Here is a 25,926-nt window from a genome sequence, read left to right as displayed (position 1 = left end):
GGGGGAGAGGGGAAAAAGAAGGAAAGGGGGAGAGGGGAAAAAGAAGGAAAGGGGGAGAGGGGAAAAAGAAGGAAAGGGGGAGAGGGGAAAAAGAAGGAAGGGGGAGAGGGGAAAAAGAAGGAAAGGGGGAGAGGGGAAAAAGAAGGAAAGGGGGAGAGGGGAAAAAGAAGGAAAGGGGGAGAGGGGAAAAAGAAGGAAAGGGGGAGAGGGGAAAAAGAAGGAAAGGGGGAGAGGGGAAAAAAGGAAAGGAGGAAAGGGGAGGAAAGAAGAAAGAAGAGGGGAAAGATAAAGGGAAAGGAAAAAAGAGAAAGGAAAAAGGAAAGGGAAAAGGAAAAAAATAAAACAAAAAAGAAAGGGCAAGGAAAGGAAAAAAGACAGGGAAATGGAAAGAAAGGAAAGGATAAAGGACAGGAAGAATGAGGGGGGGGAAGGTAAGAAAAGAAAGGAAATTCCAGGCTGTTGAAATGGCAATTGCAGTGTTTCTGCACCACTGAGAAGAGAAGCTCCGCAGAAGGGCCTGCGGATGAGGCACATTTGAGCCGCAGCAGTGAATTCTCAGAGACAGCATGTCCTCGCCGCGGCGAGCGCGGTGCCTCTGCTGCGTGTGCCCATCTGTTCGGGGAACACTCTGCTGCCGCAAGCGTGAAAATCCCCGGACACTTCAGCGCAACAGCAGGCTGCAGGGTGGAAAGGGAACAAAGCGCTGCACTGACACCCAGGGTGACACCCGGCTGTAGGTCCTAACCCCACGCAGGGACACGGGGGTGTCAGCGACATGCCAGACACCTGCAAGCCGGCGGTCTCAGGGACACTGAATTTAGATATAATAGGTCAGCGCTGGGCTGGAGCTTTCAACTTTTGAAGTGACCCAGCAAGGAAACCAGGAGGGAAGCCAAAGCAGAGCGGGCTTTGGCAGCATGTGGATGGGGAGCCAAGGGGGTGATGATTTTTCATCTGCCTTCCCAAGAACTCCATCCAAGTACAAACAGATCGGTGAAGGTTGCGAGCACCTCCAGCTGCACGAACAGCTTCAGTTCTGCCCATAATGGCAACAACACACTGCACGCTCTGTGATGGTTCTGGACAGTCAGGTTTAATCCAGCTATTGATTTATCTCACAGATACTGTTCTTAGTTCACAAAATCCAGCCCCTTGCCAGAAGTTTTGTGGTCATATTAGCAATAAAGCGCTGCTGCTGAATGAAGGTCTTGTACTTCTTCAGCAGTAAATGATGCTCAGCTATTGAGCTGCCGTTACTACATGGGCAGTGGTATCAACAGCAAAAGCAAAGACGAAGAGTTCCCATTTGTGCCCTCAAGAACAATCTGGGCCAGGAGCTTTCTGCCTGATTTTTCTCTTTCCTCACGATCTTTCTCTCTATCTTCTAAATTAGACTCCACCTGACCACCACGCCTGAGCTTCTTTGCCTTCCACTTTCCCCCTCAACCCGCTTGCATCCAGCCACCACTGCCTTAGCAGTACGCTCACCCACTGGACCAAACCCTGGGTCATATACACAGTTCCTCTGAGACAGTCTCATTATTTCACCTAATTACAGCACTTGTCTTGTTAGAAGGTGGTGTTGATTCCCTCTGCTTGTCTTCTTTTTTTAGGACTAACACATTTGAAGCAGCAAATCTTTGCAGGCTTCAGTCCTGGGCTGAAGCTAAGGAAGAGTTTGGCTATCTATACCCTGCAAAGAGATGGACTCTTCCAGTTCAACTTTGCGCCCATAGAGCTGCTGCAACTTAACGGAGCCACCTCAAAGCAGGAAGGTCACGGAGTGTCCTTCTCCCTCCCTTCCACTACGTCCAAATCTCTCACCGTTTCCCATAAAACGGGAGAAGGTGCTGTTTGCCTTGCTGTGTCTGTCTTCCTCTGCCTAGGATTGAGTTACCAGGACAACAAAGAAGGGTAGGAGGGAAGCGCGTATGTGTAGCTCTGCAGGAGTAACCTCTTTGCATGCTCCTCCCACTGGAAGAGGTTGGCAAGCGGTCCCCGTTCGGTGGAAGGTGAGACCCGGGTTTCAGCCAAACACTGTTGGAAACCCCACTTTCCACTCTGCTCACCTTCCCTGCACGCTAGCAATGCTCAATGGGGTATTCAGCTCCGAACGGCAGCTGTGCCAACGCCTGCGACAGAAACAAACCCCAAGTTAAAGCACAGTATGAGGGCAGCTGCTGCTTTGGCAAAGCTCGGAGAAGCTATGGGATGCTAGGATGGGATGCTAATGTCACGTATGAAGTTTCTCATGCTTGAGATTTCCCAGGATGAGGCCTTTCATGAGAGTTAGAATCCAGACTAGAAGCTGTGAGCTCTGAACCTCCTCAGAACATCCTCTTTTGCTCACATCTGCCACAGGAACAGAATCTCTGACCTTACCACACAGTTTCAAGACAAGAGAAGTGGCCCAAATCCAGTTCCAGGCTACTTCTTGTTCTCTGGGGCGCTTGGAGAAGGGCAGAATTTGATGGAATCATGAGGGTTTTATTGTCAAATCCAAAGCGTGGGTAAACAGCAGGATGGCAGTCAGGGAATTCAAACCTATTAAGCCAAGAGCTTTCCTCATGTTACTCCTTTCTCCAGCTAGGCTGCTGGAGCAGAACAGATTTTCCACCCTATGTTCGTCTTCCTTAGACATAAGACCAGATCACCGCAACTTCAATGCCAACGGATCTTGGAACCCAAAGGTTCCCTGCCTGTTCTGATGCTCCAAACATGCTTTCGGAGTAAACGGGCTGCAGAGAAAGTCCCTCTGAAGGGCAGTGGCCCTTCCCAGGGCAAACTAAGCATCAGACATGGGGGAGGACCACCTCTAGGTACGCATCTTTGAGTGTCTTTGCCAAGAGGGTCCAAACAGGACAGCATTGAGAAGGAACAGATGGCAGAGGGTTTTCATGTCTCCTCTGGCTTTGCCTTCAGAGCACTCAGAAAAGATGGCAACACCAGCGGATGAGAGCCAGAGAGAAGCATACGCACTCTGACTTGTGCAATGTCTTGCCCACCATCTCAGCTGTCCTACCTGCCTGAAGCTACAGAGAGGAGCCAGGAAGAAGCAAAATTCCTGTCTTCACTTGGCGTTCTAGTATGACTTAATATTTTGGAAAACAAAAATAAGAAGAAATCATTTGCATTTTGCCCCAAAATCTAAACTCGAGCTTGAGAGATTTGAGCTTTTATTCAGCTTTTGAGGTCTCTTTTCACAGCAACCAAGACAAGGGTAACCACATGAGCACTAGGGAAGTTACTGAAGCATCAGAATATTTCAAAGACCAAAAGGATTATAAATCAGAAGAAAAAAGACGTCAGAAACCTTTTCTTAAATTAAAAACAAGGAAGAAAAGGCACAGGGAGGATCGGAGCAACACCCAGAGCTGGACGCACAACGTTGCTGGTTCCTAGGATCTGAAAACCGCCGAGCGTGACTGCAACATTGCAGAACCAGCTTTCAAAACTATGAGATGTTAAAGCACAACAGCTGAGGACTGTTCCCTTGTCCTGTCATTTAGCTGTTTAAGACTCCTATTTTTTTAGTATCTTCCATCACAACCATTATGATTAGTTTTCAAATAGAAAAATAAACTCTCCGAAAAACAGAGGGAATCACATGGTCCGTGCCAGAAAACTGGCAACAACCGATTTCTGATGGGATAGGCCTCCAGTGAGTCTACATACATCTGCTCTTAAAACTGGGCTGCTGCAGCAGGCTCTGAGAAATGCATTACTGGGAAACAACAGGCTAGTGAACCAGTTCTGCAATGAGCAAATTTTCATGCTGGTTAGCTAAAGAGCTCTGAAGAGAAGAAAGGCTCTGTGCTTGGTTAGACCTTCAAAGGAAAAGAGCAGGCACGGAGCTGCCATGGGCTGGACTTTGCTCACTGCGGTGCCTGAATATTGTGTAGTGCCCTAGTGCCCAAGGATGCTGTCCCCGCTTCTGGCAGAATCTGCATTCAGAACATTTTTTTCTTCCACAATGTTGATCATATTTCAAACGAGACGGCGATGGCTTTTAGTTACAGGTTTCTTTTTTACTGTGTGATACAAAAGTCTTCACATTTAAAATCCATATGCACTTAGTAACAAATTTGATGACAAAATTAGCTGAACTCTTAAGTGATTCATTTAGACTGATCTTGCACATACGAGCTATACTTAAGCACAAGAATCAGCATATAGATATGATCAGGAATAGCCACTGTAAAGGTGTCTTTTGTCTTCATTAGGATTATTTTTGTGTGTAAGAATCAATGTAATATTTGGCAGAATCTCAAGCAACAGTTGCAATGGGATGAAAAATACTGCAGTATTAAGAATATTTCACCTTCATGTTAAAGCAAGGCTAAAACCTGCAATCCCTTCCAATAATGAAAAAAACATTAAACAGGTGCACACTGCTTAACTCTGTTTAGAAAAAGCTCCTGTTATTGCTGCACGCATTTTTTACCTGACCATTTAGATTTGTCTCAAAAGACGAGAGGGAATCTGTTAAGCTCACAGTCAACACACTCCGTTTCCAAATTCTCCAGACAGAATACTGAATTACCCATGCTCTCATTTACGTTATTAATACAAAATATGAGGAATGACTACCAATGTCATCCCTCTGGCATCTGGCGTCCTTTCAGACGGCTGATTAAACAACCACGTTATGACACTAAAAGAAAGGATCCGAGTTGACTTACCTCCACTTTAAGGAGTGCACAGCCTTTCAAGAACTCTTGAATATTACTGATGCAATCAGCTTCATTTTTAGGCTCCAGGCAATACTAAAGAAAGAAAATCCACTGAGATCATTGCACCACCTTCTGTGTAGCCTCCATTCGGAAGGCCTGCATGAATATTGACATGTGCGTTTTATACTGAATTAGGGAAGCTTCTTCAGGGGGCGGATGGGGGTGGCAGGCAAGCTGTCGAAGCAGGAAGAAAGAGCCAGCGGAGGAAGTGATGCATACAGCGCAATGGTCGGCATCTTGTTTTGAACGTCAACAGATGACAGTGCCCTAAGTGACAGTGGGAAACCAGTGACCTTTAGGAACACTCTGTCCCCAACCATCACACATAAGCAAAAGATAAGGAGCTAGCAAAAGTGATTTTTGCATCATAAATAAAGGCTCCCGGCTTACAGGGTGGAGAACCTGGGTTTTTTTTGTTTTTTAAAATTAAACAGCTTCTCTTCTGGGTTGCCATTTCCTCTCTCTCATTGGACTCCTTCCCTTTTTTCTCCTGCAGTTACTTATCACGCTTTTGGACTGTATGAATATCTGCCTCGTAAAACTAACGGGAGGTACTCGCATGGCTTCAGTACCAATGGATTTGCTGGCCTTGGCACAGGTCAAGATGGCACGCGTGCAAGGTTTGTTATTTATTCTGAACCTCATCTGCTCCTCTAGCGTATGTCCTGCCTAACAAAGTATTTTACAGCAAGACTCCTGAAAGAGTGGATATATTTACAGTGGTAATTAATGGTATTTACGTAAATACAGACAAACTGCATATCCTTCTATTCAAAACCAAGATATTTTGCTCTCTGGTGGGCCCGGTATTTCCTGCCGCTGAATGAACACGCGGAACTCAGCCAGCTGCAACCTTTTGGGTTTTTTTTCCCTGCACGTAGACAAAATCAAAGAACTAAAGCTACAATTGCACTCTGCCCTCAATTAGACACAACTAGTAACTGAAATGTAAAACATTCATCTCTGATGCTCCTCGCTCAGCTTACGTCCCAAAAAAACCCATACCTGGAACCAACCAGGGCAGTATTTTACTGAGCAGTGCTCCCCTCTAGACTAGCAAAATACGTCTTAAAGAGTTACCTTTTCTGCAGATCCCGGAAGAAGTCGATTAATGAGTTTACAAAGCACAGTTCCATCTTTCAGAGAAGTTTTCAGGAACTCTTCCGGATCATCTACCATTTTCTTAGGGGAATTTAAAACTCCTAATGAAATAAGCCACGTTACAATTTGCTCTTCTGGATTCATCGTGGCGCGCTACGCCGCCAGCGCAGTTCTCCTGTGCAGCAGCTCGCTGGAACCCACATCCGTGATTACATCTTCCTGCTGCTGCCTGCAGAGCTCAACTCTTAAACTACTTTTTTTTTTTTTTTTCCTCCTTGGCAGAGAAACTCACTAAATCTTAAGAACCAGAAGTACTGTTACTCTAAGGCAAAAAACTTTTTTTTAAATAAAAGTTTCTAGCGCTCTACTTTAAAGTCGGACAGTGAAAGCAGATCTTTAACCACACATTTTCAAAATTATTGAAAATATAAGTATTTTATGTGGATCCTTATTCCACCAAAAAGATCTTACCTAGTGACTTCCTCCTTGTGGCAGCTGGCATCCTGTCGTCTGGTAAACCTGGTCCTAACTTGTAGCTATTGCCCAAAGAAGTAAATTTGTCTTTAGTACTATAAATAATGAGGTAGCTACAGTATTAAAAATGAACTTCACACTAAAGATGATTGGAAGGAACGTTTCACCAACTTTAAATAGACACTTTTCAATTTTGTTATTAAAACTGCCTTTTAAAGTAGTTTACTTTCAAGATCTGATTTTTGAAAATAAATTGATCATGCACTTAATATGGAAAAAAAAAATTACTTTTTTAAACTATTTTATAGAAGTGCACATATAATCCAAAATGGATTTCTGGAAGATGATAATCTCTGAAAACAAACATCCTGGATAACTTAGCGAAGTTCATAAATTTAAGTCATCCAAAGCCAAAACTTTCCAACTACTTCACTTGTCCTATTAAAATGTCCCTTTCCACCAGTGCTTTGGGATCCATTCTGTGAAGATGTAGTAGCAGCAGTTTTTCACCCTGCTCTGGGACAGCATTGTCCATTGCTATTAAGTCATCCTGATTTAAAAAGTCCAGTCATCTTGCAAATTTTCTTACCCTTTCTAATTCTCCTTTCACCAGAACAGGTGGGAAACAAAGCAATTTTATCAGTTTGCAACGCCAAAGTTAACTAGAGCATCATGGACTGAAGCAATAAAACAGGAACAAATTACCTGAGAGACCAGGATTTCTCAGTGGCAATATTCTGAGCCAACTCCCAACCCTGGTACTTGAAGCAACTGTTTCCAAGACATCAGTGCTCTCAACCTGCTTACACTAGTAACTTAAAGGGTAGGGAGAAATGGAACAGCAAAAGGATGGATTACATACAATAAATATGCAGTTTTGTGTGTCCACTTTCCAGGTCTTATGGCTGGTACTGGGCGCTACATAAGGATCATTTCTAACAGCCACCAGTAAGAAATCAGAATTGCCCTTTCAGGGTTAGACAGACTTGACCTTTACGAGGACATGGGGATGAGTTCCAGTTCTCGTGGAAATACTAGCAACACATAGCTGCAGGCAGTGCCAACGGTAAAGCTGGCGGAAGCTAAATCACAAAACTCACTGCCATCTGGTGAAGTACATCTACAACTATCCATATGTGTGCTAAACATTTCAAATTTATGACTAATTACAAGAACTTTAGTGTTGTTTTTTTTTTCTTTTCTCCAGTTCTCATGAGCACTACTATTTTGTAGAAGCGAGTACTTGCAGTCTCCACTTTTGTAGCTTGCTTTTTCTCAATCTGTAGTAGGGCAGACAACTGGTAATGCTCATTCATCTACTGGGGACAATCATTTGTACATGGCAGACATCCACTTCAGTCATCTCATCAGAACATACCAGTTTCTGATGTAAAAAGCAAAAGAAGTATTTCAACACAATGAAAATTACACACCACCTGCTTCATTAAATTCAGCATTACAAACCCAAACATGAAAGAGGACTTCACCCACTCCCTCTTTTAAAGCAAATGAGGTTTTAAAGGTTTTAAAGCAAGGAGGTTCAGTTTCATGACTCTTTCACATGCAGCTGTTGCACCCAAGCAGATGGTAATGGTTGCATCTACAATTAAGTGGAAATACTTCCCACATCTTGAACAGTTACCAACTGCTTGAAAGATTGACCTAGAGACACATGTATATTCAGAAAGCCCCCAAATTTAAGGCATTTCTGATTAGCCACCTCAAGGCCATCTTTTAGAAGAACATCAGGACCCACCTAAAAATGTTGCAGCTTGTTCACCCACTCCCACAGCAAAATTTAACTCTGCGCCAGAACTCAGGGTATGAAGGTATAGCCACCAAGTGAGCAAGTTGCTGGTCTGGTCTTTTGGAAAACTTTGGTTGTTTGCTGACAGGGACAAACCAAATGAATTATCAGTCATCTCTTGTAGTCAGTCTCTACCCTCAAGTTACGAACACACTTTTATTTGCGGTCTGATTTACATCAGTGACTTTAGTACAGTATTAATAAAAAAAGGCCAAAAAAAAGGGGGGGGAGGGGTAGCCTATACCCACCACTTAGTAAAAGACTCTGATCATACATCAGCAACAGCACAGTAACAGAAGTGAAGAACAGCATTCAGGTAACATTCTAGAGTGACAGTTCTCAAAGTCATTCACTTTTATGTAACTTGCTCTTTTTTCAAAGGGAAAATACCCAATACAAAGAGCAACCCTGGAGTGTTTTTCTGTTGCAGAACCTACTGATGCCTTACATTTAAACCAGAGACCTTCCATGATGAAGTTGGAGTCAGTGCATGAGCTACCACAAATGTACCACCAATCTAAGTTATTTAGTATTTTAGGCAGGTACAATCCTTTTTTCACATGATAGCTCACATGCTGGCATTAGATTTTAGTTAGGATGATCTGGTTTAGCCTGAACAGCAGTACCCAGATTATAAACTACTGCTTAAAAATGAGTCTGTTAATCTTACAGCATATTATTCTTTCTTGCACAACATGCTGAGACCACTCTGTAACAATAAACCTCCATCAACAGGTAACACTAGTAATCTTTTCTACCACGTAAGTGTCGCCAAGTAACAGGTTTGTTTTTTAATTTAAAAAAATCCAAACCCCGTAATATTTTGTTTAACAGTAAATTTATTGGCCCTGGGAAATACTTCAATTCTTCCCATCTGCTACATACAGGCAGACTTGTTCGTAGAATCTGCAGTCCATAACTGAAGTTTAAAGCCAAAACCCAAAGGTAGTTTTAAATCCCTAGACAACGTATGTGTGGTTTTTCTTCTTTAGCTACTCATTATGCATGCTTTTTCTTCTTTAGCTACTCATTATAAACCCATTCTAGTTGTTTAAATGAGATCAGTTTATGTCTACCACAGAAGTCAATATAAACTTTATTAGCAATGACTGTTTTCAGTCAATCCAAAGTTAAGTTTTCTACATACAATACCAGTGCCTGAAGATTCCTCTCTCATACATTGGCTCATCAACATATACGTAAGCCAAAAATGCATCAAAACCCAAGGCAAAGTTTTGGAGAAAGCATCTTCTTGCAAGAGATGCAGTGCTGTACGGAGGTTTGCAAGAAGCTAGTACATACAAGAACGCTAATTATTCTGGGGATTTATCACTAATATTGTCTCAGTACATCAACACTCCCTTCCTTGCTTCCAGAAGGGCTGGATGATTACAAAATTGTTAATGTAAGAATACAGTAAAACCTTTCATGGTTCCTTGGTGAGGAAGAATTTCTGACAATTTAGACCTCTGTATTTTAGAGGGCTAAAACTCACTTTTATATAACCTGGCTCTTTTTTTTTAAGCATAAATGGAAAGCACCTTACGTACAGTTCAACCCTGGAATATTCTTCTGCAGCAGAATCTACCAATGCATGTATGCAGACTGAAAAAAAGACTTGACTTGACTCTTGGAAGATGTTAGCTATGGCAGACAGCAACAGACTTCTACCTGAGAATTTTTTTTATATCCAAGAGATTAGTAGTGGTACTTTCAAAGGCCAATTCCTGAGTGGTAACACAACCCTCTAAAACAAATAGTGGGTAAGACCACACTCAAAAGCCAAGCTTTATCAGTTGCACTTTGTTATCCTTTGATTTTCCAACGCATATCCACTGCTGCACTGCCTTCTTCATCACCGTAACTGAAAAAAGGAAATGCAAGTTAATACACTCTCAGAAACCAAGAGACAAAAAAAGCTAAATGATCTTTGATTGGTTTTATATACACAATGCATACATTTGGATTATATTCAGTTTGCCCCAACAGTATCAAAATAGATCAATAGCTAACTACAATAATCAAATCCATCTGAGGACTACTTGTATTAATGCACACTTCTTGTACAACACTGTCTCCAGAGCAAGTACTAAGTAAAGCCTCTCTAATTCCTGTGCATTATGCCCCTCCAAACTCATGCCTACCACAAAATCCCACTAGCTCTTGACTGTCTCAGCATGATACTCAGGAAGCCTATAAAGAACTGGTATACACACTGGTACTAATCTGTAAATAATGATGTGCTATAAATTAAATAAAACTCGTGAAAAAGAAAAGTTGAACAGCTTGCTGAATTAATATAATTACAACCTTATTTTTTACAAAGTTAGTATTGCCTGTACTGCCACGTAGTCAGTTAAGTTCTATTTATTGCTCACTGAACTAACATTCACATCACAGGTGTTAAGAGTTTAGAAATATTTATAGGCTGTAGAGGAAGCTAAGAAAGTGTGCTTTTACCTTTTAATAACTTTTTTTTAATTACAACATGGCCCACTACCACCAGTAAGTGACAAAACACATCAAGTGAATTGAGAAAAAAAAGCACTTAATTTTTCCAAAAGAGAAGCTTTTTCAGTCACTAGGAGTAATTAACCTTCAGCTTCCCAGCTAATACAGAGAACTGCAGCTAACACGGCACGTATAAGTAAGTTGAAAACATTCTGACACAACCTATATGACGCTTTGGCAAAACTTTTTAAGGTCGCCTAGGATGCTGCATATCAAAGACAGTATTCCATCTTTATTAGAGGAGTCATGGTCTGTATCGGCCTTAAACTGTAAATATAAAAAATGACTCCTGCTAATTTTTTGCAGGTTGATGGGGGTGCAAGACAGAAGAGCTTATTTTTAGACATATTTCCCTAATCCACTTTGGTGCCATACCACTGATGTCAGTGATTTTTTGAATGGAAATTGATTTTTGAATGAAAAAAGGTTAGTTTTTTTATCTTTAAAAAGACACTTATCGTTCAAACGGTGTCCTTTCTAGTAGGTTTGTGATTTAAATATTTCAACAGTCACACTCAAGAGGAAAACAAAGATAAAGAAATTAACATTTTTTTTGTTGGTTGAAATTTTATCAAGTGAAAAATAAACAGTTGGTCAGATAGCAGCTTTTATTTTATTTAACTATATGCTTCCTTTGACTCAATAGAGAAAATACCCATGATGCTTCTGTATTTGATCTAAAATACAACCAGTACCCTGAAATAAAAGTGTATATTTTCTTTTTTATCAAGTTAACAGTAGCAATTTGTCAGGTGTATTTAGAAAATATTACTGGCATATTCTGACAAAAGCATTGCACTGGTATTTAGTTGCTGTTGCTGAGACTCTAAAAAGAATAACCATAAACCAACTGAGATTACAAACATCAGACGGTATGGCCCAGAACCTGTCCTTCACGCAAAATGGAACTTCCTTGAAATCAGCGACCATGTGTCAGATGAACAACACTGTACCAACTACAGCTTTTTCTTTTCACCAAAGCTGGTTCTTAAAATCAGTATTTGAAACAGCAAAATATGTTCCTAAATTTACAGGGTACTTTGAAAACTAATTAAAAAATTACATAAAAGAACACATACTCCTTACGTAAATATTTGCCTCGGAAGAGGGATTTATCTTTATTCTTCACTCTAAACTAGATTCTAACAGATTTTGCACACATTAAAAGTTATTTCCTTTTTTTTTTAAATAACAATTATTTAGTAGAAGTTTTCCAAAAAGCTGTGTTAGCACGATAACTCACCAGGGGAAAAAAGTGGTAGTGGCTATCAGAGACAGTCACTCTTCCACGTAAAGTCTGAAGAGTTGCTCCTACATCTACTTGAAAAATTATTTTAATAGGGTAGGCTTCAGAGTCATGAAACACACCTGACCTACAAAATTTTAAACCTTTCTGGAGATGCAGGAAGTCTGTGATTTAATCCAAGGACCTCTGCAAAGATTAATTACTAATCAAAGATTATACTCAGTATAATCACTAAATTGCATCTTCTAGACATTTAACAAGACTGATTAAATGCCTGTACTGACATTTATTATTCTAATTCAGATTTTTATGCTCTGGTCTTATGAAGATTCCTAGACTAAGTACTCTCTACAGCGTGATTTAAAGTGCATTTGTAATCGTATTTTCTGTTCAACCATACCCAAATTAGACCAATTTCTGCACATGAAAAGTCTCTTACTGTCATTCCTAACTTGGTAGGCTTAAAAAGCCTATTTAAACCTCTTCCCCCAGAACTCGAACAGGAAGTTCAAAATATTATTTGGCCACCAGAAATGTCCATACAGATCTATAAACAGAACCACCAGAAATCTTCCTTCCAGCTATTACACAAGTATAGTATTTACCCCGTGTATTGGTACAGGCACCACACATCTCTGCCATCAACACAGCTGAACCAGCATTACTTCAGTGATTATCTTCTAGAAGGTATCACCCTGCAATCAAGAGAAGATACAACAAATTGAGAAAAGTGCATTTTATAACACAAGTCAACCTATAGTGCTTCCCCCCATTTCAAAAAAGTCACAAACTTGGGTTTGCAGATTATTCTGTTGCAAGTTTTACTACTTCTTTTTTAAGTGGTGGAGGATTCACTGGCTTGGAATGGACTGGAATGGCTTAGTGACAGGTTGCATGGCTTATGGATTCTCATTCCTTTTCAATGGTGCACTGCCATGTTAAATCCATAAGTTGAACGACAAAATTTACTGAGGACTAAACAGTAGTACAAAGCTTTTGGGTTTGTGGGTTTGTTTTTTTTTTTTATAGTTGGTCTTCATGTCTACTATATTCAAGAGCATCTTTTGAACTTCATGGCTTTACCTGAGTCATAACAACTTGCCACAGGTTCTGCCACACGTACTAGGTATCCCTGTAACGCAGTGTCAAACTAAACAGAGTCAGGCATCCAACTAAACGTCAAGTTTGCAATGGCTTGCTTCAAACTCCCAATTGCCGAGCTGGTTATTTGTCAATCTAAACCAATTCCTGATTTCACAAGGCTTTAATTTTGTTAAAATATAGGATATGCAGCCTCTTTAAGCATCTTCACTGAAAGATACTGGGCACAAAATACCCCCTCCCAACCCTACTTTGCAATATTCTGTCTACAGTGAGCTGCATTATGTCTTTAATTTCAAAATTGATGCCATAAATTGCTTTTATCCAAGAAGAAATGTTGAATTTGGAGAACTTCTAATGTATTGAAGTATTTTCTTTTTTTTTTTTTTAATCTAGACAGCACTTCCATTGCCATGACGTGCAGCTTGTCTTACTGTACTAGCAGAAGGTTACGTGGTTCAATTTTGACTTAGACTGAAAAACTAGTTTGCTTTGCTTACCATCTTTGCTGTTTCACAGGCATTTGATGCTTTAAATCAGCTGTGGAATGCTGAAAGATTCACTTGTTTTTATGAAGCCATAAGCCTTTGAGAAGTTGGAGAGAAAGACTTCTTTGCTTATCTTATTTTCTCCTTTGGAATCAAAGATGTTCCTTTAAAAGTGAAACACTACAGAGTTGCAAAAATTTGAAACAGTATGAGTAAGCATCGTTTTGCAGCTTCTTTGATGGAATTGGTCAACTTTTTTTTTATTTTTACAGTATTCTGTAGCTGACTTACATGTACATGATTTATTTGGAGGGGAGATCTTTTCAAACTCCCCATTAATCAGTAGAAGGCAGAAAATAGTATTATCCACTTGCTTTTTCAGGTTAAGTGAATGATATCCTCTATTTTTCTTTACCCAAGGATCAGAAGGCATTTTGTACTGGGAACACTGAGACTTCAAATTCTAGGCAAAACTGTGTGGAATATCCCCACCACCCTCCAAATCACAAGCAATATTTTGTTTAAGAATGAGATGCTGAACCTGTAGAACAATCCATCTCCATGTTAGATGGTTGGATGTTGTGTGGAAGATCTTAAGAACTGCTTGTTCCATTCATGAGGAAAATCAGATGGGAAGTGTGGCATTTCAGGGAAACTTTACTTTGAAATTACAACACTAGTACACAGCTCAAGTTTTATACATTTAACATCTGCTTTTTGAAAGAAATGTTAACAATTTTGAAATGAAATTAAACATCGGTTTAACTTTTCCTCACAAAAGCATAAAAGTCATGGAGGGGAAAACTTAACAGGCAACAATAAAAAAAAAGGTAAAAACAACTTTTCCTTTTAGTAGTCCTCTGGTAGTAAAGATAGAACAGCTTCCACTTTTCTTTTTTTTTTTTTTTTTTGAGAAGTAATCTGTCTTGGTCCAAAAGTTTAAGAGTGTTTTTAGTATCTGCTTCTGCCTCCACCTCTATCAGATCTGCTTCCGCCACGGCCACCACCTCTGGGTGCTCCGCGGCTTGAACTACTGTAAGAATCACGAGGAGGTGGATAGCCCCTTTCCATGGATGGGGGAAGACCCCTGTCTTGTCTTCCAACACGATCACGGCCACTTGAGTAGACATCACTTCTGCTGCTTGAGTAACTTTCTCGGCTTCCATATCCATCTCGTGTGCTGCCGTAATCATCATATCGACTGCTTCCACCATAAGATGGCGGGGGCCCTCGTGCAGGTGGAGCACTACGTGAGTTACCTGCAGGGTCAATGGTCAGGTAATATGGCAACACCATAAGTTATATATAACAATTTCAACCTGAATTTACAGAATTGCTGTATTTAAATGTTTACTGCTACTCTTTTGTATGTATTGAGATGTTCTTAATATAATCTGCCACGTTAATGGTATTTAAAGTGGGGATTGCATATCAGGCAGTGAGTGGATTTAAAGACTCTGAAGGAATGAAGACGGTGTTTATTCAGGCAGGCTCTTTAACTGGGTATTGCAGAACAGCTTGTTATTTTAGAGAAGAAACTCAGCCATATTTTCCAGAGACAGTTGCAATTCTGAACTGTAGACTTTGCTTCTTTAGCTTATAGCTTATTTAACAAGATGATCAAATGATAACCAACAACTGCACTTTCACTGTAGGGGGAAAAGAGTGTGCCACTTCCCCCTAAAACACGAGCAACCTAGTAAAAGTCAGTTTTATGACACCTGTACAGATTACTACATGATCCTCAAAATGGATTCTTACCATAACTCTCATATGAATCTCTGTAGGAGCCACCACTTGGATGATCCGAGTAGTCCCGGTCACGTCCACCACCGTATCCATCACGATCACTATAGGAGGAAAGACTACTAAGACTTAGTACAAGTCAGTGAGATTACAGCAAGAACAGAATGACAGAGAGAAAAATCCAACAGTAGGTACCTATATCCCCTAGAGGGGTATTCGTCACGTGAACTGGAATGGCCATAATCACGATATGCATAGTCTCGTGGAGGTGGCGCATAGTCCCGTGTATCCCTGGAACTGGGATAATCTCTGCTTGAATAACTACAAAAACAAGAATTGAGACATCAGCTGTAAGTCACACCTCAAAAGGTCAGGGATCAAACTCCCTTCCACAAACAAAACCAAAAAAAGCCAAACTAAATTAGTAAAAGAATTTACCCATCTTTAGTGCTATAACCATCATCTCTTGGAGACATATAGACATCTCTTCGCGATGGCATTGGTTCTCTGCGTGGAGGACCACCGTAACTGTCTCTTCCACGTGACACAGGAGCTTAAGAGAAACAGTCCAGATTTTTTAATCTAATTTTCGTTTAGCCACACAGAAGACTCTCACAGCAAATAAGTATTAGCAGACTGTTTAAAGCAATTTAAAAGTATCTCTGTAGCCTATATTTACAGTACTTCACATTTCTGCTTATGCCGTTTTAAAGCAGCACTACAAGGAACATACTCATCAAGTCACACCAAATTATTCTAAACAGCTACAAAATTATATTGTTATGAGGAGAACAATACACTACCCCACTGCAGATTTAAGTTGGAATCAAGGATTTGAAACAGTTTAGGAAGAAAGACTAAGGTGCTACAGCTGACTAAGCAACAAAATAAATTCGGAAGTCCTTACCTCTTCCTCCCATACTACTGCTACGCACTGGTCCTGAAGGAGCAGATCTTTTAGGTGGAGGGCCTCCACTTCGTGGAGGTGGACCTCTCTTCATAGGAAGTGGCCCTCGAGAAGACCCTAGAAGGATAAGCCATGAACCAACTTGTTATTTCTGTGATATTCACCTGTATGCCCCTAAAGCCTGAACTGTAACAACCTAGGCACTGTTATTACCACTATGTGATCAACAGCAAACCTCTAAAATTAGCCCTCAAAGCCTTCTCTTATGTTTTGGCCACTACTAGATGCTAGTGGCAGAAACGAGAGCCTACAAACTTAACTTTTCCACAGCCTAAATTCCTGCCAAGAACTGTCTTTTAGAACTTATCCAAAAGCCACTGGGTGTGACACAAGGGAGAACGACAGCTGACATCTGTATTCAGTCAAAGCTAAAGTGCTCAACAAGTTACTGTTCTCAGAAGACAAGAGCCACCTGGGAAGATGTACCAGAGAAGATCCTACACAGAGAGGGAACAGAGGCACTACAGAGTCTGTAGAACCTACTACACAGACTCTTCAAGACAGGAGTTTTCACTATCTCCAGGGATTTTTTTCTCCATTACAGCTTTTACTTTTTAACCTCAGGTGCTGCTTGCTTTTTCTTTTAAGCAACAGTTTTGTTTTGATACTGAAACATCTCTGAGTAAATAGTTGTACCTTAAGTCCAGTATCAAGTTATGTACTACCCACTTCAGAAAGCTTCAACTCAACACACTACTGTTTTGTAACAACAAACAAGGCTTAGCTTCCCTAACTCTTTCTGTGATCTGGAAGGATCAGTCCTAAAATTTAGTAAGTTCAGGCCTCTTGGTAGTAAGAATGAAAGGCAGTTCCCTTTCCCTGGTGGAAGAGAATCGCTTTTTCAACTTGAATACCAGAAAGCTTCCTTCCTCACGTGCAGGGCAGGAGTTTTGCTTTTCTTTCATAGCCAAAAGCCAAGTGGAGTGTTAGTTGTAGAAAGTGAATCTTCGTATTTGAAAGCCTTTTCTTAAGGTGTATTTGCCTAATCAAAACTGTGACTAAACTGCCGAGACCATATTTCACCATTTTAATAAAGAACAAGGAGTGCACTATTCGGCTGTTTGACTTTTTTTTCCAGTAGGATTATTGTCATCTTCCAATGGGATTGTCTTGTATGTTGTCCAAGTATATAATGAGAGAGGTAAATACATACCCAAGTGACTCCCTCTTGAAGGTGGTCCTCTCGCGCCACTTCCGCCTCTTCCACCTCTAAGGCCCCTGGGAGGACCTCTGCTTCGTGGAGGGGGTGGTGGCCCACGCCTACCACCACTCTCAAAGGATGGCTTGGTTGCTTGTTCCACTTTAATTGCTTTCCCATCTAATGACTAAAGAAGAAGCTGCTTTACTTACTGCTCAGTTATGTTTGTATTTCTTAAATTAAGCCCCTCTTGCTTCACTATTATAGGGCTTCCATTTTATAAAGTTAGATCAACTCTAGAACTGATTTCAGTCTTCAGTATTAGTCCCCACGTACTCAGCAGCATGTTGGGCCTAATTTCTACAATACTTCATTCTTGTGGTATTGATGAAAAAAAAAAATAGAGCAGCATCAGAAAGGACTTTCAGTGAAAACATAAGTGTCCAATGATTACGGCAGCCCCATGTCATTTATTCTGTAAGTGAAACACGATTTATGATCTCCAATTTACTTTCAATTGCCACCGACTTTTGTACCAAACTAGGACTGCACCAGTAGTTACAGGATTAAGCTGAAGATATCTTAGCTTCAGTTGGGATTTCTGGCAATGGGGAGGCCGTTTAGCACATTTTCTTGATGTCCTGATAAAACGGTGATCACTGAAGTATTTAGCAGTAATTTCAGCATCTACAAAGCAGACCGAGTATGATAATTCAACTTTCTTTTCTACTGTTTTCAAGCTGGGGTTTCAAAAAAGGTGCCTGTCACCATTTACTCTATTACTTGCTTTTCCAGGGTGGAGGTGCTTTGGGGTTGGGGTTTTTTTTTGTTTGGGGGGAGCTGTGGGGAAAATAAGTGGAAGTTTTGGCATATAGACCTGCAATAACAGGAACTCTACAGACAACTATTATACCTGCAACATGAGCAGGTGGCAAGACATATTCAGTAACTCAACCTAATAAATCAAATTTCTGTATAATCTTTCAGATACCACACATTTGGCAATTATAGCAGAGCCAAGATTATAAGCTCTACTGAAGTTAGGTTACTGCATATATATCCTGGCAAACATGGTTTATTTGCCTTTTTTAGCAGTTAAACATTTAACTCTATGACAACTAATGAATTATACAGGCAAGAAGTGTTTATTGCACTCCTTTGCAGCAATAAATGAACAAGAACATAACTGCTAGTAATTTCTTACTCTCAATTGCTGATCATTGTTTACAGAAGTACTGAACCTTTTTTGGTCTCCACTGAAATACACCCCTCTCTGAAATCATCCACTTTAGTAGCTCATGTATTCTGCCACCATATGTAGTTGTAGCTACTGTTTGAAAAACCTGTGTGTATATTCACAGGTCCAATTTGGCCCGTTATGAGGAAGACAAGTTAAGAAATACTAGCAAAATCATATTAGTCTTGGCTTAGACTTAATTGAAATATTTTACTTTAAAAAATTTTACTTATAAAAAAGCCGTTTGGCATGACAAGCTGAAACATTCCAGGTGCAAACATTAGTACATCTAATCACCAGAACTTCTCAGTTTGTATCAATGATTTTGCTATCATCATTCATCAGTCTCAGTCATCCTTCTCAAAACAGGAACAGCAGGCGTGAAGCCTTTAGCTTTGCCATCATGACCACTGCTGTCCCCAATTTCATGGCAGATTCCCAACAGCTTATTTGAAGTTTGGAAACCAAATACCATCCGCTTCTGCTAGCACAGGTTCTGAAAACCTGCATGCTAGGCCCAAGCTCTTTCATTTTTTATGTAGGAGGTAGTTTTCCTTGTAATTTCTCCTCCTATTTCCTTCTGCCTTGCTCTTATGCATCTTTCCTAGGCAAAAGATAGGTTTCTTTCAAAACAGCTTTATGCAAGCCGTCTTAAAAAGCTATGCCCAACATCCAAAAAGACCTTTCATTAGATTAAAGTTGGTGTTTTTTTGTTAACCAGAAGATATTTGTCAAGGTTTGTCAGATTTTAAAGTGGGGGGACAACTTCAATTTATAGGTTCTTAAGTCAAAGAAAGGTCTCATCTCACTGAACAGAAAATTCACACAAGCCATCTCAGAGCAAGGAATTTTTTTTTTTTCCCAATGAGCCCAAAGCACCAGCTGTCAACATGAACACTCAGTAGTTGGTGTTTATAACCTTGATTCAGAGTGTTGCAGTAGCATTTTTAGTATGATGTGGGCACCATAGAGAGGAATCACCTTGGTGCTAAAAAGCAGGAGTGTCATTTAAGATACAAGTCATTTAAGGATAATAATAGATTGGCAATCAAAAACTCCTCTATGTGGAATGAACAATCTATACAGCTTTGTAAGGTGAACCAAGGAACCTTCACCAAACAGAGTCAGAACTGTCTTGCAAATTGTTCCACATTCTGACAGAAAAGATGAATGAAATTTGCAAGTTTTGGCAGTGGGGCAGAAATCAAGCATTCTGAAGAAACTGTTACAGAAACTTGCATGAAACTGCAACCTAACACTGCGTAGGGCTTTCCTCTCCAATGGATCATTTCACTGTTGATGCAGCAATGGCTCCACCATTACTGCATGTTCTGTGATGGCACACCAAGCAAGCTTCCTTTCACCAAATATATTCAAGAACTGAAGATCATTTCTTATCAGGCTGAGCTTCTACGTATTGTATCACTTCTTCACCAAAAGAACTGGAAACACTTTCTGTTGATTAGAGGAAGACAACCTTCTGTAGTGCTGAGTACAGTTTAGACCGTTGTTTGGATTGTATATTTGCTTCCAACCACTTAACATAGTCCAGCTGGCTTGGCAAGTCTGCACTGGAATGAAATCCTTGGCTTGTCCCAGATGTTTCCTCTAAGGTCATATTCTCCTTTCATTATCCATTTTGTCCTCAGGACTTAAAACCAAAAGATCATGAGAACAGCTTACTGCACAGAACATGCACTACAGACTTTAAGTGTTCACACTTGTGTCCAGATAAGCATGTGCATTTCATTATATCAGGATATAGACTTGTAATTACCACACAATTAAGGTTCTTCTCAAAGAAGGCTAATAATTCAATGTGATAAAGTATTTAATATTTCTTCAGTGGTGCTCAGACATACTAACATTGATCCAATTCTGCAGAGAAAGTAATTTAAGTGAAAAATCTCCATCCCCACTCCAAAACCATTATCTCCTGACCTCTTTCCGCAGGACGGAAATTAATCTTCAACAAGCAAGCTTAGGCTAGTCTATGCTTGTCACATTTTAGAATAAAACATAATTAACCCTCTTCCTTCCCCCCACCCAGAAAGGAGCAAAACATTGGAAATACACTTTTCATGAACATTTGCAAAGAAAAAAAAAAAAAAAACAAATCCAAATTTACTCTTGCAGAATCTAAATCAGCCTCTTCTACTGGCTGCAACTTTGAATTCCTTTGGAATGACAGAATAAGCAACACATTGGCGATGCAGAACTCTTCCCCCTGGCTAGACAGGTCAACTAACTCCTTACAGACTGCTTGAACTATTGTCTTCACAGTGCTTCTGCTGCTGCTTTTTAAGTGCCTGAAATTCTCATGAGTGCTCCAACCCATCATTTCCAAAAGGACAGAAAAACTCCAAGTTCCAATTTATTACAATGATCTCTTCCAACAGCATGCCTCAAACATTGCTCCTCCTCAGATCCAGACTGCAGAGTCTTTGTGAGGTACAGGCAGTACTGATTGTCCAGAAGGCTTTCTGAAGACGAGGACGAGAGACTACCTCATGAACATCTTCAACATTTTTCACATCCATGGTCAAACCAAGCTAGACCAGTACTGAACTGGAACTACATACAGCAGCACCTGAAGGTTTATGCTGAAAAGGTCATTCTAGGCTAAATCCCGAGTCTTTTCAAACACTATTTGATGTTCAAATGTGAAAGCAGATGAAGGCATTTTTAGATTTGTAGTGTTGAAGACAGAAACCATGAGAACAGTGATCCACAAGGCAGTTATGTTCTAGCATTTCTTGACAGTGATGCAGATGGTGCATTCCAGAACACGTAGACATTACTTCAGCCACAGTCAATATTATTTAGCCACTTTACTAAGCATTACTCTGCTGCATGTTTCCAATGTAACCAAACACATGCCACAACATTCAAGAATTAGAACAGTTGGTGATTATTTTCAGAGGGATTTTCATTTGAAAGCTGCACTCCACAAACACTTAGGATTAGTGACTGAATTCCTTTCAGTCTGACTATTAGCTGTTGGTGCTTGATGTTACCTTAGGTGAAAGTTCAGTGTAATGACTACTTCAGAGGAAATCAGTGTTTAAGAACTGCAGTAAACAAGTCTTCAGAACTGTAGCAAACTACACAACAGAGAAATAAATTCAATAAAAGAGGCACCTTTAAGGATGTTTAGGGTGGTACAGAAAGGACATTGTCTGACTTGTCATTCTCTGCCTTAAAAACTACTAACTTGTTTAAAAAGGAAGCAAGTCTTCAAAGAAAGTAACACTAATTGTCACGAGGTTGTCCTGAAGCCCCCAGAAACTAAGTACATGCAGCAGAAAGCCTGCTATAACACAAAACGAAGAAGTTTTACTATTTGTGTTCACTGTGAACACTACAGCAAGCTCATTTTCTTATTCCTAAATATTTGTTATGGTTTAATAACTAACTGCCATGCCTAACATTTTTCTTGCACTTCAAGGTATTATACTAACAAGACAAACAGCTACCAAAATTCCACGTTAATCAGAATCAGTCGAGGCTTCTTCACCTTACATGAATAGCATCTCAGAGACACTGCTTAGACGAAGGCCAACGCAACATGACCTTAACACGACCATTCAGATTACGCATGAAATGACCAGAGCAGAATTCAAGTTAACTAAGAAGATGGTTTTCACTGCCTAAGGAGACAGCACCTCTATGAAGATAAGCAGCTGTTGATGATTAAGTTGCAAACTTGTATCTAGCTTTTCAAACACATGCTGGAACAGACAACACAATAGCCGACAATCCTTTCACAAACTATCTTGGTATTTTATCTCAGAACTTTTGCTCCAAATCCTCAGGTTTTTGTTTTTAAAGACATTACATATGCATTAAATTTGTATTTCCTCCTAAAGTCATACCATTGCATTGAAAGGTATAAACGAGCAAATTCAACTACTGGCTAACTGCAAAGCTATTTCACATTAACTGGCAAGATGCTGCTCATACATGCCAAGTAGATTAATGATGCAACCCACAAATGTACGAGGATATCTACAGATTACCAGATAGTGCATCAATGCACCAACACAGTAGGGAAGTCACATGAAACCCACATTAAGGGAAACATTAATAGTTTTCAGGTAAGTTACTTCCCTCAATTGTAATTTACATAGTACTGCATTCAAATATGATGAAACAAAAACATTATAGGAGACAGGCAAGAATGAAGAGCTGACTACTTCTAGAAAGCCCCCCCATCACCAATTAAAAAAAAAAAAAACACCAAAAGAAGAAAGAGCATATAACTGACAGTCAGACTTCACTTTCTACCATCAAATCCAGACTCATGAGAAAGTGATGTCAGCTTCATGGGCACAGAGAAGTTTTCTTAAATTTAAACTTATGACTTGTCTCCAGGACCTTTGAACTCCTTCCCTTTCCAACTTTTATTACTAGTTTACTGACCAGCAGTATTGATCTTTGGGGTAAATAACAACTGTGACATATAATTGGTCTTAATTCCTACCTTTCCATTCATATCTCTGGCAGCATCTTTTGCATCCGCTGGACTCTCAAATGTGACAAATGCAAATCCTCTGGACTTGTTGGTTTCACGATCTTTCATCAAAAGGACTGCAGAAATAAAGCCATGTTACCCTTTCCTGTAATTAGGCAGTAACACTTCACCTTTATTTAACCTTTTAAGCTCAGAACTTCTTAGAGGACATGAAAGCACCATCATTTCAGATGATCAATGCCAAAAGAGTCATCACAGCTATGTTATTGCTTTTTAATTTTTAGTATCTTAAGCATCTTAAAATAGCAAGTTTTTTTTTTTTTCTTTTTACCTTCCACAATGCGTCCATATTTGCCGAATACAGCCTCAAGGGCCTTCTCATTAGTCTCTGTGTTCAGGCCACCAATGAATAGTTTCCCAGGACGATCAGCTTCAACCATTTTGATTCCACAAATGACCTATTAAAAGCATAAGGTTGTTACCAACATTAGACTGCAACAGACTTCCATACCACCTCATGGAATATAAATTACTTCTTTCCTCAAAAATACAAGCACATTTTCTTGAGCAAGATGTCAATTAAGACATACCAGGTACAAAGAACATTAAAAAAATTAAAATTTGTAGACTGAAGCAACTAGAAGCAGTACTGCCTTCAGTTACTTTGTATTATATAGTCTATTTCAAATGGATCAACTGTAAAAACTGGAACAAAGCACTGATGAGAACTCTTAAGATCAAGTAGTACTGGTGAACGCGAGAAGTCTCTCAGGGTTACTGCCTTTTTGCTCTCAATGGTAATCCTAGCACTCCCTCCCTCTAAATCCTAACGTAGTTGTTTCAAGAAATTTACTTAATATGTCAAAATAATACCAAAATATTAACTTTAAAGCCAGCTTAGACCAGTATTCTTAATTAAGCTCATTCTCTAAACTATTTAAAGTACATCGACACTACACCAAAGTCCTGGCCTACAAAACGTGTCAGCCTGAACGGATACCAGACCATCACTGCAGTTCTACACAGCAAGGCCACTGCTAAGGCGAAGGGGGGGGGAGCAGGGAACAAAAAAAAGGACCAAACACAAAGACAAAGCAAAACCTCGAAATGCCTGGCAAAACGCCTGGCGCCTGTGGACAAGCCTTCCCCGCATGCCTCCCTCCAGCCCAATGGCGGGAAAGCCCGCAGCAGCGTGCAAGGCGGGCCTGCGCAGCTCCCCCGGCATACCACAGGCGAGCCGGGACAAAGCCGCCCCCCCTCCCCGGCCGGCGGGGGCCGGACCGCACAGGAGACCGCGGCGCACGCCGGGCCACGGAACGGGGGAAAGTCGGGGGGGGGGGGGGGGGGGGGGGGGGCGTCGGACCCTCCGCCGTCTCCAGGCACCTCCACAAAATGGCGGCCACCTTTGGCAGGGTCTCTTCTCCCTCTCACCGCCGAACGACGGCCTCGGAGCTAACGCGGCCGCGCAAATCAACCCCCTTTTAAAACTACCCGCCCGGCCCTCCGGGCGCGGCCGCCGCCCGCCCTCCCTCCCTCTTCCCCAGGGATGCGAAGGCCCACGCGGCACGACCCCGAGCAGAACCCCCCGCACCTAAAATGGCGGCCAGCGCCTCACGCGGTTGGGACCCCCCTCCTCGTCCCACCACAGCCGCGCTGCTCCCTCCGCCCTACACGGGGCCAGGCGGACGGGGAAGGGAAGCAGGCCTGGCCCCGCCGCGCCGCGCCTCGGGCCCGCAGCGGCGGGCGTGCGGAGCGCAGCTCCCTCACGCGCGGGCCCGGGCCCTCCGCCGCGCCGCCACCTTCCGCGGCCCATCCCCATTCCGCAGGGCCCCGTTGCCCCCCTCCCCAGAGCCCGCGGGCCTGCTCGGCTCGCCGGGCGGCTCTCACCTCCGCTCTCACCGACCTGCAACTGCGCAATGAGAGCGAACAAAGGCGCTGCAGGCCTTTATAGCGCTGACGTCACCGGCCGGCCGGAGCCCCGGATGCAGGCGGCGGCGAGGCCGGCAGGGGGAGGCAGCAGCCCGCCACCCCGCCGCGGGGCTGAGGCGGTCTGGAGCGCTTCGTCCTGCGCGGGGGGTCCCCGGGCTTCCCGGTAAACGGGGCTTGCATTGGCCAGGGGTGTGGTGGGGTGAGCCGCCATAAGCGAGCGCGGCCGGATCCGCCCGCCGGGCAGCAGTTCCCGCTTTGTCTGGCGGCTGCTCCCCGTCCCGCTCCTGAGCGGGATCCCCAAAGGAGCGGCTGCGTCACGGCTTTGGAAGCGAAATCACTCGCGATGGGGTCAGTTCAACTTGGGGAAGTGTCTGTGCGGGAGGTTAACCCTGTCCGGCTACGACAGTCTGAAGGCGATTTTAGTTAATTGATACATGTGCATGTCAATGCTTCTTCCTCGGAGCCTTAAACTGAAATAAGTGGAGTTTAAAATGAAGTACGTTGCTGATAACACAAAGTTTTGTGCTGGTTCAACTAACTCATTGTTTTAATTATACCTGAAGTTCAATTGGGTGTCCAGCCTGAAGAAGAGAAGGCTCCGGGGAGACCTTAGAGCCCCTTTCAGTGCCTAATGGGGCTTCAGGAGAGCTGGGGAGGGACTTTTGATCAGGGAGGGGAGCCATAGGACGAGGGGGAACAGTTTTACACTGAAAGAGGGGAGATTTAAGTGAGATATGAGGGAGAAATTTTTCCCTGTGCGGGCGGTGAGCCCCTGGCGCAGGGTGCCCCGAGAAGCTGTGGCTGCCCCATCCCTGGAGGTGGTCAAGGCCGGGTTGGACGGGGCTTGGAGCAACCTGGGCTGGGGAGAGGTGGCCCTGCCCAGGGCTGGGGGGACTGGGGGACTAGATGGTCTTCCAACCTAAACCATTCTATGATTCTATCACTCTCTTTTATTTTGTTGACTAAACCCAATA

At 41.8% G+C, this 25,926-nt stretch overlaps 2 protein-coding genes across 4 annotated transcripts in view; both read right to left on the bottom strand.

Annotated features, from left to right (window-relative positions):
- ARHGEF6 (Rac/Cdc42 guanine nucleotide exchange factor 6) overlaps positions 1 to 6,536 on the bottom strand; it is a 43,399-nt gene extending 36,863 nt beyond the window's left edge. Inside the window, exons 1-2 of one of the 2 annotated variants that reach the window (XM_082488504.1) lie at positions 5,814 to 6,536; positions 4,683 to 4,766 (exon numbers count right to left, since the gene is read on the bottom strand). In XM_082488504.1, coding sequence (XP_082344630.1) covers positions 4,683 to 4,766; positions 5,814 to 5,978 — 249 coding nt within the window. In that variant the 5' untranslated portion in view covers positions 5,979 to 6,536. Of the gene's footprint in view, positions 1 to 4,682; positions 4,767 to 5,813 lie in introns of those variants that run through there. The other variant, XM_082488502.1, reaches the window with a different exon arrangement.
- Positions 6,537 to 8,256: 1,720 nt separating this feature from the next.
- Positions 8,257 to 24,921, bottom strand: RBMX (RNA binding motif protein X-linked). 2 transcript variants are annotated; one of them, XM_082488181.1, is made up of 10 exons: positions 24,911 to 24,921; positions 23,355 to 23,481; positions 23,033 to 23,139; positions 17,328 to 17,499; positions 16,115 to 16,231; positions 15,646 to 15,760; positions 15,403 to 15,528; positions 15,223 to 15,326; positions 12,478 to 14,720; positions 8,257 to 9,979 (listed from the first exon to the last, which is right to left on the bottom strand). In XM_082488181.1, the coding sequence occupies exons 2-9, from the start codon at positions 23,461 to 23,463 to the stop codon at positions 14,413 to 14,415; spliced, it is 1,158 nt and encodes a 385-aa protein (XP_082344307.1). In that variant the 5' UTR covers positions 23,464 to 23,481; positions 24,911 to 24,921; the 3' UTR covers positions 8,257 to 9,979; positions 12,478 to 14,412. The 2 variants fall into 2 exon arrangements, with proteins under 2 accessions (XP_082344307.1, XP_082344308.1); XM_082488182.1 differs by having other exon boundaries at positions 15,223 to 15,311.
- Between the last annotated feature and the right edge of the window lie 1,005 nt (positions 24,922 to 25,926).

The sequence above is a fragment of the Vanellus vanellus genome (genome assembly GCF_965231255.1).
Source record: "Vanellus vanellus genome assembly, chromosome: 10".
NCBI lineage: Eukaryota > Metazoa > Chordata > Aves > Charadriiformes > Charadriidae > Vanellus > Vanellus vanellus.
This window is presented reverse-complemented; position numbering and strand designations above follow the sequence as displayed.